At 50.2% G+C, this 17,268-nt stretch overlaps 1 protein-coding gene across 1 annotated transcript in view; it reads right to left on the bottom strand.

Moving 5' to 3' along the window:
* Window positions 1–17,268, bottom strand: part of LAMB1 (laminin subunit beta 1) — a 40,656-nt gene that overhangs the window by 13,621 nt on the left and 9,767 nt on the right. Inside the window, exons 9-23 of the mRNA XM_068669750.1 lie at window positions 16,922–17,110; window positions 16,376–16,555; window positions 15,864–15,976; window positions 14,817–14,896; window positions 12,908–13,043; window positions 10,391–10,549; window positions 9,988–10,115; window positions 9,331–9,454; window positions 8,621–8,825; window positions 8,325–8,468; window positions 8,004–8,235; window positions 7,433–7,596; window positions 7,078–7,302; window positions 6,071–6,288; window positions 5,546–5,642 (exon numbers count right to left, since the gene is read on the bottom strand). Of these exons, the coding sequence (XP_068525851.1) occupies window positions 5,546–5,642; window positions 6,071–6,288; window positions 7,078–7,302; window positions 7,433–7,596; window positions 8,004–8,235; window positions 8,325–8,468; window positions 8,621–8,825; window positions 9,331–9,454; window positions 9,988–10,115; window positions 10,391–10,549; window positions 12,908–13,043; window positions 14,817–14,896; window positions 15,864–15,976; window positions 16,376–16,555; window positions 16,922–17,110 (2,394 nt within the window). The remainder of the gene's footprint in view (window positions 1–5,545; window positions 5,643–6,070; window positions 6,289–7,077; window positions 7,303–7,432; window positions 7,597–8,003; window positions 8,236–8,324; window positions 8,469–8,620; window positions 8,826–9,330; window positions 9,455–9,987; window positions 10,116–10,390; window positions 10,550–12,907; window positions 13,044–14,816; window positions 14,897–15,863; window positions 15,977–16,375; window positions 16,556–16,921; window positions 17,111–17,268) is intronic.

Raw genomic sequence — 17,268 nt, 5'->3', positions numbered from 1 at the left:
GTGAAGATAATTTTATCTGCATTTTTAAGTAAAATCAGGTAGTTTAAAGGAAAAGCCTCCCTTAGCACTGGGGTAAGAAGATTCCACCCATTTTTTCCTTCCCTTTAGTATATTTTTCAGGCGTTTCTACATTTGTGGCACGGTCTCTCTAGCTGCAGCCCACAGACATCTTTACTGCAACCCTGACTGCAACATTTCTGAGGTTCTCACGAAAGCATCACTGCTCCTCTTACAGCTCACACCTTGTGAACAAACCTTTCATCTCACAAATGCCATGCATGTACCAGTGTTTGGTTGCATGGCATCTTTTTTAGAGTCTAGGTGACCTCAGCCAAATGCTGGAACCAGTTCCATTCCTCGCTAGTCAGTCTCGTGAGTACCTTTATCAGACAGTGGGGTCCCATTTCTAAGCACTGCACTAATAATGATATTTGGCCAGCCAGAACCCCATAGAAACTGTTTTTCTGCTCTTCGAGGACCTGTGACACAGGACCTCCATCATCTTCAACACCTTTAGCACTGACTTTAGCTGTGGCCAGTTCTCAAAACACTTGTCCTGAAGAGCGAAAAGCACAGTGACAAAGCCAGGATCCATGGGAAAAGAAAGAAAAAGACCTTTTCTGGTCCTCGTGGGGACTGGAGAAGCACAGGATTGCAAATAGCTCGTGGAGGAATAACCACGTGCTGAGTGCACATCCACCATCCGTGACGGTGGGTGCATCACCACCAGAAGAATTATAAGACATTTGATTACCACCGCCGATGAGTGGGGATGTGAAAACAGGAGACGCCTCGATTCTTATCAGCTGCTGGTATGAAGTGAATGCCGTGCCACAATGAGCCAGCACGCCCCGCCCAGCGCATTTTTTGGTGAAAATACCCCAGCATCACGTTAATATCCAGATATTCCTCTGGCCACCCTGCGACTCAGTTCCTGTGTGGTCAACGATGCCCTTTGTCACAGCAGTTCTGCTTCTGATGCACTCACACAGGCTGAGCCAAACACAACCTCTAGAGCAGAAACTGGGAAGAGAGGTTCAGTTTGCACTATAAAACCACACAGACACCGAGTTTACTAGGAGAGATCTAGATACCTTAACCTCTTTGGGTTGGGAATGGCCTTCTTGACAAACAGCTATTCTTTCAGTGACAGAGGGGGAAGAAGGCCGAGGTGAAGGACAGCAAGGTTATAGGGACTGGGCTGCTTTGAAGACCACTGTTAGACACACATCGAATCTGTCCCCATGTAAGCAGGGCTGGAAACTCAAGTACCTCCCATGGAAAATACAGGGGAGTAAAAGAAGTCGTTTGAAATCACTGGCCAAGGATTCAAGGGTTTTCAAAGGATTTACTATATTAAAGAATAGTGTTGTGTTTTTAAATGTCATTTTGGACCTGGATGTATTGTTTCCTTTAATGGAGTGTCTAACTCCATCATACTCCAATATAAATGAAATCACGTTTTTGGCAGAAAAATGTTCTAGCCAAATTCTTAGGCAGGATCTGCTGATGAGCAATTTGTGACTACAAAAGACTGCAGCTGCATCTACTCACAAACACGTGTGCACACATGAACACACACACACAGAGTATCCATGGCTTATTTTCCTACCATCTTGATCGATACTTTTCATTTTTACTATTTTTTTTCCTTTATTTTTCTTCCAGTTGCTCTGACAGCTCTGCTACCTTTCCCACTGATGTTAGATATTCACAACTCACTTCTGATTCAACAGCTGCAACTTAGCATATTGCTACCACAGCTGAGATGATCCAGTGGATCACGCAAGGGTTGTACAAAGGGCAGTCATGGTCTGTCTTTAAACACTTATTAAGGGATGATAGGGAACAAGCGAAAGTTTGACATAATCCTACACAGCACTGAAGAGAAAGCATTTTGCAGAAATATTTTCTTTACTGCTTGAGATCAGGGACAGAGAGCATCAAATGTTGAACTCCTCCACAGCAAAAAAAAAAAAAAAAGGAAAACAATGAGTTTGTTCAAACACGATTTCCTGGCATCATCTCCCGGTGGTAGCGAGGCACGATGATGATAAAACCATTCAGCAATTTGTAAGGTTGGAAGTTTTGCAGAGCTAGCAAATTTCTTCTGAATAATCAGCTATTGACTCAAATTACACCGTAAGCATATTGCTAACTCCTCAGTGTTACGATTTTCTGTACAAGTGTTAAGATAAGATCCGTTCCAGCTTAGAACTAACAGAGCTGTGCTGCATTTTAACATGCTAGCAGGCTGTGCCAGAAGGGCAATTTTCTGGAAACAGCCAATACACATTGCAATATTTTAAGACCACAGGTCGATTAAAATTAAGAAAGTGAAAATTGTACTTCCTTTAGCGTTGAACTTGCCTGACTTCCTTTAGAGGCTTCAAACAGGAGGAGATGAAATGTTTGCTGATCTCTCCGCACCACTAAAACCTCCTATAAAAGCAGCCTACGTGCCTGGTTTAAGACTCAGATGTTAAATTAAGACTACGAAGCCTATTCTTAAATGACAATGGGATAACTTTCAATGAAGTTTTTTTCAATGCAGGTATTTTCAGCACCAAGAACTCAACAAAGACTTAAAACTGAGAAAAGCAACCTTCTGCCAACATCGGTAATGAATGCTCAATAAAAACAACACTCCTTTCATCTTAGCTCAGTTGGAGTCTATTTTTTTAAGATATTCAGGTCCAACACAGAAGAATACTGACACATATATACTTCATGTAAAGGGGACCTAGCAATACAACCTAACTTTCAACCTCCTACAGTGCCCTTTCCTAACTGGGGTCTGTTCTCTTTGTTCAATTTATTAAAACCCTAATGATACTAAAATTGTCACGTCCTTTGTATTTTATGAGACACACAAACTTCACACGTATACCACACAAACGCACCGTTCCAGCTGCATCTGCTGCCACGGGGTATCTCAGAGGCATCTCGGGAGCCTGGAGTCTGCTGCCAGAAACGTGCTACGTGGGCTGCAGTCGGCGCGGAGCTCAGCGTGCTGAGTCCTGCAGTTTGGTTGCCAGGCTTTGGAAAAGCTCCAGCAGGGCGCCTGGGAGCCTTGAGTTTCATGAAATTTGTAATCCTGTCATTTACTACCTTAGCAAGGATTTTTATGTGCCCGCGCACACACACACGTGCACGCTTGGGCAGAATCATGGCTGAAGGAACAGTCGGAGGAGTTTGGCAGAGGGGCTGGCTCTGCCCCACAAGCAGACTCTTGAGCCATTTTCAGGAATTACGTTCAATTAGATGAATAATCATCGTGCTGTGCTTACATATGGGGTAAGCAGTCTCCAAGGACACAGCCCTACAGACTCTGGGGTGCTCTCTGAGGTGTGTAATCCCCAGTGGACACCCGCAGGACCAGTACTGAGGGGCTGAGGAGCTACCCAGCTGTAGCTTTGCTTGCCCCAGCAGCCTGGTCCCACTGTGAGCACTGAGGAAATGCAGAGGAGAGACATCAGGAGATGCTTTTTCTCCGCTGCAGGAAGCAGACTGCAAATCCAAGCACCCCGAACAGGTACAAAAACTTCCCTCCTGATTGCCACGGCACCAGGACCCCACCCTCTTCCATCTCCTGCTTCACCGTCTCCCATTTTACAAAGGTTCATAGAAAAAGACAAACCACAGACATCAGCCTGCAGCAGCTGCAGCCGCCAACAGGGATAGTGGGGAAGCACGCCCTGGAGTCTGGCTTCCAGCAGATCGTGTTGGGACCCAGGGCCACATCCACACATCCCTGTAATTTTTTATTTTTTCCTCTTACTAACTCAAACATCTTAAAGGGTGTCACAGCAGCGTGGGCAGCACAGTCCTGATTTCTCAACAGGAGCTGCTCTATTGGTGCCAGCAGGCCGAAGACCTCCTGTGAAGAGGTCAGACATTACCATCCCTTGAGTGATTCACCCTGTAATTTCCAACCTTGGGCAGAGGCTGCTTGCCCAGGCTGGTGGAAGAACTCACTGTGGAGACATCAGGATGGATGTTCACACCTCCACATCAGCTTGGTGCCTGCAGTGAAGCTTGTTCATCAGTACTCACATGGTTCAAAGCTCTCTGACAGCCCCCAATCCAGACTAGTTCGTGTTTTTTTTTTCCCAGATGCAATACAGAATGTGGCCAATTTGGCTGCCTTGGCTGAGCGAGGGCTTGTCTTTGTGACAAACCCCCTTCTGTCTCCGTTTCAGCTTCGTCTTGGCTATAGGCCCCATTTAAGCTATTTTCCAGGGCACTGCTCTGCAACTCTGTAACTCTGTAAAGGGCACAGTTTTCCAGGTTGCCTGCAAACCACTCATCACAGAAGGCTATGACCTTCCCACGCTGCGGTTGTGTCTCTGCCAGCCTGAACACCACCCTGCCACCGGTCAGGACTGAACGAGGGCTGAGAGGAGGTTGTTCCCCTCCCTCGGAGGCTGTGTCACTTGGAAGCAGAAGGGGTGACAGGTCTGAAGGAAAGCGCGGTGCTTTTGTAAGAAAAATGAGTTTGAGTTTGAAGGAATACATCCTCTTTTTACTTCATAAAGGCTAAAAAGCAGGTTTTCACATGCTCTAAAGGCCGCAGAAACTTAATGAGAGGTCAGAAATGCTGGTACGCAGCAAAATCTTGCTGATAAGGTATGCAGATGGACTCCATCAATAAACCCTGATGGAGACAGCTGATACCAGCAGACAACCACTGCCCTGGAGCAGCGGGAGGCAGCCAGCACGGCCAGAACACACACAGCCTCCGAAATGAGAAACTTAATATGTACTCAGGAACCAGGACAATTCCCCAGCCCTTTCATCTGCAGCATTAACCAGGTAACTGTGACCTTCCTACCTGCCTCGATAATGGGCTCTGAGGTATCTCTATTGTAAAGGATTTATTAAAGACCACAGCAAGCGCATTCCTCCCTGCAGGAAAAAATACCTTAATCTATTGCAAACCCTCCTGGCAAAGACTCCTATTTGAACAGATCAGAGATACAAGTTTGTTCTGGTCTGGACAGTGTTTGAAGTTTCTTTTCCAGCTAATGAACAGACTTGTTTATAATGAAAGGACAGAGAGAATCCAGTTTTCTAAACAATTGACTTCATGGCACTCTGTTTTCCCATATGCAGCTACGGCTAACTAGCTCTACAGTCTCTGCTCACTCTTCTACTTTAATCTGAAATAAAAGGAAAATCTTCTGCTAAATCAAAACCTTTTTCAATTACAGTCTCCCTAACAAAACACAAAGAGAGACAGGAGTCTTCTAGTAAGTAAAATCAAAAGGCAAATAAACTTATTTCCAGATCATTTCTCGAACCCAAACGAGGTTTTTTCTAACCACACTGGTCTACCTGCCAGCATTGCGAAGTAAAGGTTGAAGAGTTAGTTTCTAAACAGAGAAGTTGGTCTCCAAGCAAGGGGCTGACAAGAAATATAATAAACCATGACTGCCGCACCGGGCTCCTCTCACGTCTCCAGCCTCACACAGGCAGGCGGCGGAGCGCTGAGATGGCCGCCACCGCACCTCCTGCATGAAGGCCACGCGGCGCCGGCACTCACCTCGGCACTCCACACCCGGGTCACCCCAGAAGAGCTCCTGGCACTCCTGGCAGGTCCGGCCTCCGAAGCCCGGCATACAGTGGCACTGCCCTGTGAACTGCCAGAAACAGGGACACGGCCACCTCAGTGGGTCTGCTGCAGCCTGAAGGCTCTGCCCCCTCCCCACCCAGCACCCGTGACCCACATGGACATTGTTAATGGAGCGGGGCGTGCAGAGTCACAGAACCGTGGAGTTGGTTGGGTTGGAAGGGATGTTAAAGATCACCTAATTCCACCCCCCTGCCATGGGCAGGGACACCTCCCACCAGCCCAGGTTGCCCAAAGCCCCATCCAGCCTGGCCTTGGACACCTCCACCTCGCTCGCCCCTCAGTCCCCAGGTGCCACACAAGCAAGGTGCTACGGGACAAGCAGGGCAACCCACGGCTCCGACACTTTTTGGTGGACTCCACCCAGCCCGTGCACGCATCCTACCCCAGCCCAGCTGCAGAAAGGCTGCAGGTGGCTCCCAGCAGCCTTCCCCTCACCTCGTTGCAGGCCAGCCCGAGGGAGCGGGTGGTGTCGCAGTCGCAGGGCTCGCAGCCGGTGCCGCTGGCCAGCCTCCAGGTGTGGGGCGCGCAGCGGTCGCAGGTCTGCCCCACCACGCCGGGCAGGCAGCGGCACTGCCCCGTGGCCGCCTCGCAGCGGCAGCTCTCCGCGCTGTCACAGTCCTCCCGCACCGTGCCCAGGTAGTTGCAGACACACTCTGCAAGAAGAGGTGGCAGCTTGGGGGTGTGTGTGGCACAGCACCATGACATGCACCCCTCGGCCATCCTTGGGTCTCAAGATGGAGATCCCCACCTTTAGGGCTGCTGCCCCAGTGTGAGGTGGCAGCAGCTCTCTGCGACCCCGTGCTGGCCCTCCAGCCTTCCTCCTCTTCTTGTCTCCTCCTTTACTAAGGAAACCCAAGCCTTCCCGGCTCCTATCATCCCGCTCAGAGTGGTGACGCGCAAAGCAGAGCAGGACTTGGCTTCCTTGCCCTGCAATCCTTTTGCTGCACTGGATGGGGAGCAGCAGCAAAATGTCCCCACCCCGGTCCTGTTGTGGAGGGGAGCATGGAGGGCTGCATCAGGCAACCGAGGGAGACGAGTCTGCTTCTGGGGCAGGACTCAGCTCCTGCTGCTCAGCCACATCTGCAGGAACCTTTGTGTCAACAAAAGGCAAATCCTCACCCTGCCACGGGTGATCTCCAGATAAGAGGGAAACAAAGACCACTAACAAGAGGGCAAGAAACCCTTCTCTGACCCAAGCCTCATCCTTTCAGCACATGTAAATGCTGCCCCTTCTCTCCCCCCAAGAAGGCAAAGGGCTCCCCAGCCTTCCAGCAGTCCCACTGAGCGGCAGGGCAGCTGCACACAAGCCCAGCTGGAGGCAATTCTAATTCCCCACTACCCCAAAATGGTCCCAGGTCAATTATAAAGAGCTATGGTGGCCGCTGCCGCCCCGCCACGTGGTGGGTGGCCGAGGAGGGGAACACAGGCACATCTCCACTCACTCCTGCAGTCCTGCTGCAGGGCGCTCCCGTAGTAGCCCTCCTTGCAGAGCTGGCAGTTTTCGCCCTCCGTGTGGTACAGGCACTTCACGCACGTCCCCGTTCTCTTGTCGCAGGCCTCCGGGTCAGTGGTGTCGATGTTGTTGTTGCACTGGCAGGGCTGGCAGGCGCCGCCGACCTCGTCGGGGCTGCCGAAGAAGCCAGACGCACATTCATCACATCGACTGCCTGTTTGAACAAGCAGGCACGGCAGGAATTACCAGCACGGCTCACAGCCCCGTAAATGGCAATATGAGACAACAAGGGCCGTTAACTAAAGGGGGGATTAATCGGATCGCACTCAAAGCAGAGGCAGTACCTATGTATCCTGTGCTACAGACACACACGACTTGCAGAGTGACTGGATCCTGGTAACAGCCGCTGGCAAACTGGCGTCCGCTCTCGGGGCCGTCAGGGCACGGGCAGGGGCGGCAGTGGTCACCCGAGCCCAGGACGGGGTCTCCGTAGTAGCCGGCCTCGCACCTGCGCAGTGGGGTACAACATGCAGGGGACCATAGGCAGACACACACACTCACATTTTAAACCATTACAGGACAGTGAAGAACCCAAGGGCAGACAGACCCTTGCAGCTCTCCGGTGCCACCCAAGCTCAGAGCAGTTGTGCCAGTGGAGAAAATTTGGCTCGCTCCAGCCTAAAAGCTGGAGACCCAAAGCAGATGCTTCTTAGGAGGGTTTCAATGGGGAAAGCCTTGGGGTCCCACAACGCGTTCTCTGGTGGGAGATGGGAAGCCACAGGCAGCGTGGTCCCCACTCCCTGGCTCCCGGGGCACGCAGACTTGCCTCCCTCCATACATCCTACATGTCACAGCAAAGGCTCCGCTGGCTGTGGCTGCCACCACAGGTCATCCAAGGAGCACTGTTACAAATACCTCTCGCAGTTGTGGCCTGCCGTGTGGTCCCGGCAGTGCAGGCACTCCCCGGTGTAGGGGCTGCAGTCGTCAGCGTGGCCATTGCAGTGGCAGGGCTGGCAGCTGGGGAAGCCCCAGAAGCCGGGCAGGCAGCGGTCGCACTGTCGCCCGTACACGCCGGGGAAGCAGTGGCACTGGCCCGTCTCCGCGTCGCAGAAGGCGTTGTACGAACCTCGGACGTGGCACTCGCAAGCTGCAAGGAGAGGAGGAAAGGGGCTGTGCTTCAGTGCCCAGTGCCCAGCCCCGTTGGCAGCCCAGCACAGAGCACGGGGTCTCACGTACGCCTGCATCCGCTGGGCCCAAACCCGAAGGTGCCGGGGGCACATCTGTCGCACTGCCTTCCCACCACGTTGGGCCGACACTGGCACTGTCCTCCGCTGGGGTCGCACACCGAGCTCAGCGAGCCCTGGGGGTCACACTGGCAGGCTAGGAAGAGAGAAGCATTAGGGAGCAGTGAGAATTGTGTTGCAGGGCACTCACCCCGTGGCTCTTTCCACATGCACGTGCTCCCCATGCAAACCTGGAAGCACCATCAGGCCTCCAGGTATGGTTTCCTCTACAAGCAGGTAACTACGTACATAAGGCGGTCTCGTGTAATAGTGCAGAAATGCTGAATATGATGTTCTTGCAGACATCCGTCATCGGGGTTTTCACAACGCTCCTGCTGTTTTCCAGGCACCGGTATCTTTGGAAAGTCTCCCAAGCGCTGTTTGTGACCACGTCTTCGCCTGAGCCTCCCACTGTGAATATGTCCAGTGATTTGCAGTACGGCATGAGAACGAGCTATAAAACAATTTTACAACGGCCACGTGTCACTATTTATAAATAGCCTCCATTAAAACTGTGAAAACTTGTGATTGTCTCAATTCCTATCATCCTTCTTAGGCCAAAAAGGAGAGACTGACTGAATTTGGAAGGAAAGTGACAGAATTTTTGTACTTTTCTGTGGCATAGTTCTGGTATCCAACAAATTCTTACCAAACCCTATCATTTCAACAGAAACAGTTTGATATTCACAACATATATTGTGCTGCTAAAGTCCAACTTTGTGGAACTACCTGCAGTCCTGTAAAAGACAGCAAAAGCCTCTTAGCAGAAAAACAACTTTGAGCCTGAAGAAGTCTACCTTGCTTTAAACCATTCAGTTAAAATCTGGATTGAGCCCTAAGCAACAACTCCGTGAGGTAGCACTTGGGATTTACACAGACCCATCCCAGAAAAGATGCAAATTTTCAGGATTTTAGGAACGCTTGTCCACCAAAGCACCCCTGAGGTAATTTGTGCTCACAGAGTCGATAAGCGTGTACGGGCTCTCCATCTCGGTGTCCACCGAGGAGTACTGGGACAGCTCCAGGCGGATGGTGTAATTCAGCCCCTTCTCAAAGCAGACTGGCCGTGGGAGAACGACGTATCTGGATTGGGAACAGGAAATATGCCTCACTTCAAATGCCCAGCACCGTCAGGCATTTCAGGTAGCCCTATAAAGCAATCGAGATAGCAGAGAGCAGCCAAGAGTGGGCAGAACAAAAGCTACGATGCAAAGAGGCGCTTCAGAGGCTCGCGTGAGTCAGAGCCGGAAAAGCTTATCGGCAAGGTAAAGAGTAACGGCGATGTTCGCTCACGGGCTGTGCAAACACCAAGTTTTCCCCCCTGTACTCAGTGAACAAAAGTCAGACGACAGGAATAAACTTAAAAGCTTTGAGACTACAGACACAGTACTGCATATATGTTTTTACAACCCGTTGAAAATTAAATTTCATTAATTTCATAGGGGCCACGGCAAACTGAAAACATGACGATTCTCTTTCAGCTGGACTGAAACTGCTTTGGCACATTCATTCAAAACTGCAGGTCTGGGTGCCTCATAGATGCCTGCTTTTGGTGAATTCATCATTTTTCTTTTTTTAAAAGGTTTTCTCTTTCTGGCCCATCCTGTTATACACACCTGGAGCCAGGAGGCAGCGAGACCACCTGATTATCATCATCAGGAACCGTGTTGCCACACCGGCTACCCGTGGGAATCTTGCCTGGGCGCGACACAGTGATCACTGCTTTTTCCCACTGATCCGGCAACTGGAGAGAAAAAGGCTGATCAGCATCGAGCAAGGGCTGTAAGCTCCGGGAGAGCCAAGTGCTCCAGCCATCCTCCGACTTGTCACGTTTTAATTTGCTTATTAAACAGGTGCTGCAGCACCTGTACTGAATAAAACCGTGAAGCAAATAATATTGGGGATAATATTATAACAAATAAAAACTCCTGTCCTTGTCTTTGAGTCTTGATTCCTCCAGGAAACCCTCGTCTCCCACCAGTCGTGCACAGGGCAGTGGCACAGCACCCACAGACCTACCTGTGGCTCGTAGCGGACCACGATGTCGTACTCCATGGAGTAGGGGATATTGTCAATGTAGAACTCCAGGTACGCCCCCTCAGGGACCTTCACAAATCCTATGCCTGTCCACGATGGTGTGCGGTCCTGCGTGGACTGGCGCTCTATTATATTTACGCCCTACAGAAAGAGGGAGCAGAGATTTTAATACCAATATGCTGAATTTGTGAGCCCCACTAGAACATGTGAACTGATGAGCTCTGTTGGTGGATCATTTCTGGATCGCCATGTCCATGATTTCCATCCCAGAAAATAGAAGTTCTCTCTTTTAAACACATGTGCATGCACACTGTTGTCTTTCTACTTAGAACCACAGATTGGTTTGGGTTGGAAGGGACCTTAAAGATCATCTAATTCCAACCCCCTGCCATGGGCAAGGACACCTCCCACCAGCCCAGGCTGCCCAAAGCCCCATCCAGCCTGGCCTTGGACACCTCCAGGGATGGGGCATCCACAGCTTCTCTGGGCAGCCTGTGCCAGGGCCTCACCACTCTCTGAGGCCACAGCACAGACACCTTCCATGTAAGAGCACACTAAGAGAAAGACAGATTCAATGATACTCTACAATTCTTCATCCACTTCTCTGTTGCGGTGGGCAATTAAATTTAAAAACCTTCTGTGAGTTACTCATTGACCATCTACTTCACCCTGAAGAGATGCATGATTTGTGCCAGTGCAGGATATAACTGCTCTGTCATAGTAACTCACACATCATGTTTGTAGCAGGAGGATTTACTGCAGAGGCACCGAACTGCTCCGCTAACTGCCCGAGCTGAGTGCTAACTGCTTCCTGATTACACCGGGCCAGACCAAGCCAAACCACTGCTTGGAACAACATTGAGAGAGCAGACCGCAGCTATTGAGCTGCTGGAAGGTGTCACTGAATAACAGAGACCCTAATTATCGTTAGCCATTAAGCACCCAAACTCATACTGGCCATTCCTTTCAGTCTGAGACGTCAGGTTTTTATCTGTTACTCTTTATATAAGGCAAAAAAAGAGGAAAAAGGCAACAGAAAATGGCAATCTGTGATGCTCAAACTTCCCGTTTCAAATATATCTGCATCCACGAATAGCTCTCGCTATAAAACAACATCCTGTGCATTCCTACGGAAGCTGCTTCAGTAGAAAGGGATAAAACGTAAGGAAATGTCAATACGTCTATCACTCCAGGATGTCCCTTCATGTATTCTCACACTCTTTGAAGAGACCCAGGCTATAAATTATTACCCTTTGGCTTTGGACAAAGGGTTGGAGCTCCCAGAAAGGATTTCAGGCAGGACATGAGTGAGAGCGTACGGGGATTGTGCACCGGGACTTGGCACCGTCTGAAAACCCCCGTAACTCTGTGCCATTTCATTTTGTCTCCTCTTGGGTCTCTGCCTGGAAATTCAAATCTTATTCTGCCACCAGATTAAGAAGAAAAGAAGAAATCTTTTTCCCCAAAATTGGCACTGTTTAAAATGGTTTGTTCAGGCAGTTTCAAAAGGTAAAATGAGGCATGATTCCCCCTCTGCTTGGCACAGCAGATTTTCAGCTGAGCCCCTCAACCCTGAGCACCATGAGCCCCTGGCACTGCCCTTCCACTGGGACAAATTCACCCAAAATCTCGTGCCAGCTCAAGTGCCCTTGCTGCAGTCCAAGTTGAGCTCCGTATTGCTATCTGACAGCCAAACTGCTCTGTCTTGGCTGAAACAGCAAAGTGACCACATTCTGCCTGAAACAAATAAATTAGGAATTAGTGCCCCAATTACAGGCAGACTGCGATCTGCTGCTTCAGAGAAACCATTATCTCATTGCTGTCTCCTTGCTGGAGGCAAGAATAATTGATGTAATCACCCAGCTTCTTTTAATGAATTAAAAGCAAGGCTGTGTGCTTGGGGACAGGAAAAAGCCAGAGACCCTGATGTACCATGCCAGCGGGCAAAACAAATGAGAGTGATCCTCACTTACAAATCAGTTTTTTGCATGATTAAGCTTGGTCATTGGTCACTAATAAAAGAAATGCCACTGATACACAGAAACCCTACATCGCACAGCAACATGTTAAAATGTGTGCTGCTCCCTGCCCACTGGCACCAAAAGAAAGAGGCAGTGTTGGTGACCTACCACATGTGGGATAAGAGGGAGAAGAGAAATGGGCGTATATGCAGGGGGTAAAGAAGGGATGAAGACATTAAACTGTATGGTCATGATCAAAGAAACTTGACTCGATGATCCTTAAGGGTCCCTTCCAACTTGGGATATTCTGTGATTCTAAACTTACTAAAAAAGGAAAGTTTCCTCCCCTAAATTACTACATGATTTATTGATACTAAGACTGAACAGCTACAGATGGGCAGTGTTCTCACAGAATTCAGTCTGGCATCTTTCCACATGGTCTTCGCACAACACTCAAGTCATAAACCAGCCTCTTTCCAGCACCCAAACAGCGCAACAGAGCTTTCCCACAGAGCGGCACGCTCAAACTGCTACTCACGGGACCCAAGTTGGCTTCCTCCGCCTCGTAGATGTAATGGTCGAGCGAGATGAAGTAATAGCCAGGCTCTACTTGATTGCACTGACGTCCGAACATGTGGGGCCGGCACTCACACTGGCCAGATTCACTCGAGCAGCTACAATGGAAAAACGGTGAATGTAGAGTGCAGCTTGGCTCCGACAAGGCACTGCTAGAGCTACCTCCAGCTTTTACATTTTAAGTGACACCAGAGAAATGCTCCTGGATGTAGAAGCATCTAGACAGGAGGTGGTACCAGGACCTGATCCCAAGCTCTACAGCTGGCTCATCCGCGCTGTCAAGGGCTCAGCCCAGCTGGTGTTCCCCCAGGCAGGGCCCAGGCACGGCCTCGGAGCGAGCACGGGCCAGGGACCATTTCCAACAGACAGCCTGCGTGGTTTCCCCTGTCTGGATGGCGAGAGGACTGAATGCTGCAGATGCAAGAAGTTCCTCGGGGCCACACAGCAGTCCTGAGAGAGCTTCGCTTGCTTTTACAGTCATCCACAGCCAAGAGGCACGTCTGTCCTTTGGCTCCAGGCATGCAGGCCATGCAAGCAGCCGATCTGCTCGTCTGGGCTTGTGCAGAGCAAGAACATGCACGACCCTGCACGCCCCAGGATGTCAGGCTGCTCTTGTACGTGACAAAGCACATCCCAGGAGGCTGCCCAAGGGAGCTCTGCACGGCACTACCAGCCCAGACTTTGCCCAGCTCCTTCAGACTGGGACAGACACAGCCAAAGACGTGGGACAGCGAAGGTCTGTCCACAATGGCATGGACAGGTCCACTTCCTCCATAACAAGCTATTTTATTTTCTCAGTGTAGCTTTATCCCCAAACTGCCTTTTCTCATTTTTATTGTCCCCAGAGTCCACCCTGCACTATGAAGAACGAGCGGGAAGGTTTTATTTTTGAAGAGACCTGCTTACACTGTCTCATGGGAGGGTTTGTTAGTCCACCAAAAGACGTTGCTTTCCTTAAATTTTAAATTTAATGTAGAAATCTTTTCTAAAATCACAACTCTCTGGGTTTCCTGGAAAACCTCCAGGCTTTTTAAACCTAGTCTAAAAGTAATTTATACCTGAAATAACTTTTGAAATTAAGAAGATTCACTTCAGTGTCTGCTTTTAGGTGCTGAAGTGCCCCAGCTGCCCCAGAAGGGGAGCTGGAAAGTTTCCCCTCCAGGAATGCCAAGGCTGCAACCTCTGCGGTTTGCGTGGGGATGAATTTGGGGTGAGGTGTGGCTGCCCCAGGTGCTGCATCCCACACCCTGGGCGGGAGCCAGGTGGTGGCAACCAAGAAATGGTAGAGAGCAAACCAGGCAACGTGGCATTAATCCATCCCCCCGGGAAACTGCTGTGGTTTCAGACAAAACCCAGACATTTCACAGGGTCTGCGGAGGGAAGGAAGAAGAAAAGAGGACAAAGGAATGTGCTGCTGTTGAAAAGCCATGAACCTAATGCAGGGGAAGCTGCTGTGATGGGAGGAGCGGTCTGGCTGCCCAAAATGCCTGAACTGGACATTTAAGGCAGGACTTTCCATGCTCTTACCAATGGACGCATCTCCAAAACCTACGTTTCTGTCTGAACAACCTTCACTTCCCCAGTGTAGACCCACATCCAATGCCCTGCAGCTAACTGTTTCCCTCCAGACAGACAGACAGACTGGCTAAAGGGCCAGTGGGGGAGAACACCAAGAGCAGGCTCAGCACAGAAGAGATGCAGACACCTCTATCGCCCCTTGCAGCAATCAAGATCTGCCACTTTCTGCATGCCAGAGCAGAAAGCCGATCCCAAATGCTGCCCTCCAGAAAACACCGAGGTGTTGTGGTGGAAAACGAAGCGAAACTTGCTGGGGTGAATGATTGCAGGAGAGGAACTGAGCTGGAACTCACTTGTTGTGCAGTGCTCCCCCCTGGTCGCAGTCGCAGGGCCGACATCCATCCATGTCGTTGCTCAGGCCCCAGTGCTCCGGCTACAGGAGGAGACATCACCGATTTAACCCCATCCACCCCAAAAGCACAGCATTATTTTGCAATACTCAGTATAAGCCACCCCAGGCTGTCATCCTTAAGAGCCAAAACCACCCTCACCCACTCTCCTCCGTCCTTCTGACTGGTTCAGGAGCTTGGAAACAAACCCCTTTTCCACCCAGCTTTAAAAGAAAGCTTCCAGAGGACTCCAGCTTTCTGGTTTCACCCCTATTTTTTATCCATTTACTTTGGATGTGGGCTCCGGACCCACAAAGGGCCGGGAGAACGACAGCCCAGCACACCGTGCCCGAGCAGAGAGCAGCACGTGGGCTGCTGGGGCTTTGCTCCGGGCTCTGCCTGTGCAGGGCTGTTCCCCTACAGCTGGCTCAGCAGCCAGCCAGCCTTGTTTAGCTTTACCATATAGTTTACTGTCAGATAAGAGAGCCTGTCAGTGTTTATATGAACACATCCCTTTATTTGACAGGCTGTTTCTGTAACACTCCAGCACATGTAAACAATGTATGGAAACGTATGTGTAGGAATTAATCACTGCCTGAAAAATGGCCAGCATAGAGAATCTTTTTTTCTTTTTTTTGGGTAGCACTGCTTCTCAGACCTTTTTGTCTTTTGCAACATATGGGCTCTGGCAGAACTGCCCCAGATTTCTCATTTTCACAGAGCAACAGCGATAGGTGCCCTAACGTCTTACTCCTTGCACTGCGGTACCAGAATTAATTTCCAGATGCTCTCACCTGCCTTGACTCTCCCCTAGCACACATCCCAGCTCCTCATCCATAACACAGCATGCTCCACAGCTCCTCACACCCCGAGGTGCCTGCTACAGCCTGGCCCTCAGGCGCCTGCTTGCAGGAGAGCGCAGACTGAGGCCAGCACCTCGCCCCCTGCTTTCCGCATACCAACATCCCTCACACCAGCGTCTTCTAATTATTCTTACCGTAATCTACTTACCAGGCACTGACTGCACTGCTTTCCTGTCACCAGGCGCTTACAATAGCAGTTTCCTGTCTCTGAATCACAAGGATTCCCTCCGGGATGGGTACCCAGAGGATTACATGCACAAGCTAGATGGGGAAATACAAATAAGCAGGTCAAAACACAGGGCTTCGGTTACCTTTTAGACAGCATCCCATTTAAATATTTATATTTAAGCTTCCTCTCATTTCCCAGGTCAGAGTTTAATTGCATACTTTGCCCACCACCCATCCCAGTAAAACTTCCCTGGCTTAGAGGCTTAAAAACAAACACGGAGGGTTCTGCTATTTCCACCAGGATCAGCTGGGGGGCTGAGCTTTAGTGGAGGGTGGACTCCAAGCTGCAGCAAATCTCCAAGAATGTTTTTCCTTTCGCAAAACATGAAAGAAAGGAAGAGAAAAACCACCCCAGAAACCAAGCTCTCCCAGCACTAGCAGCTCCTCAAAGAGCTTTTGATCCCACAGAAAGGAACATATGTTTTTACTCACACTGACAGCCCGCTGGGTCATCGGCACTCAGACCGTAGAAACCTTCTTTGCAGAGGTCACAACGCTCGCCTTCGACAAATAATTTACAACGGCACTGTCCAGCAATGAGGCCAGTAGAGAAATCGGTGTAGCGATCACATATGCCACCATTCTGGGAACCAGCTGGGTCACAGTTGCAGGCTAAGAAGGAAGCATTGGGCACATTTTATTGACTGCTGCAGCAGAAAAGGCCAAGTCTCACACGGAATTATTTAAACTCGCCTGCTGTGTAGAGAGCAGGCACCGTTACCGCAAGGATTAGACATGACATGGGTTGAACATGTAGCGGCCAAACGCATTTCCAGATTTTTGAAGAGAAAACAAAACCCAGCCAGGCTCACTCAAGACCTCCAAGATAAACACCTCCTCTCCGGGATCTTTGGGATGAAAAAATGGTTGGAGAAGAGAGCAGGAGCTACGGTAAACCCTAAATCCTCCAGAGCAAGCCCTAGGGTTGCTGGCCCAAGCACCACGACCACTCTACCCCAGGAGCAGAGCTGTACTTACGCTCGCAGACGTCCGGGTCCCGCAGGTCCCTCTCGGGGTGCTGGAAGTAGAAGGGCTTGCACTGCTCACAGTTGCGTCCCACGGTGTTGTGCTGGCAGTCATCACAAACCCCCCCGCTGGTGTTCCCCGTGGCCATGTACACGGCCATGTCGAAGTGGCACTGCGTGGAGTGGCCGTTGCAGTTGCACTCTGTGACAATGACAAAAAGCACCGCTTAGCCCCAGGGGAGATGCGAGCCTGCAGGAAAGGCATGCCAAAGTCTACTGGAGAACAAGCAGAACTTCATGGAGCGTCACAAATCCCACAACCCACTCACACAAAAACACGTTAATGCTCTAAAAGCAAGA

Source organism: Anas acuta, chromosome 1 (genome assembly GCF_963932015.1).
Source record: "Anas acuta chromosome 1, bAnaAcu1.1, whole genome shotgun sequence".
Classification (NCBI taxonomy): domain Eukaryota; kingdom Metazoa; phylum Chordata; class Aves; order Anseriformes; family Anatidae; genus Anas; species Anas acuta.
This window is presented reverse-complemented; position numbering and strand designations above follow the sequence as displayed.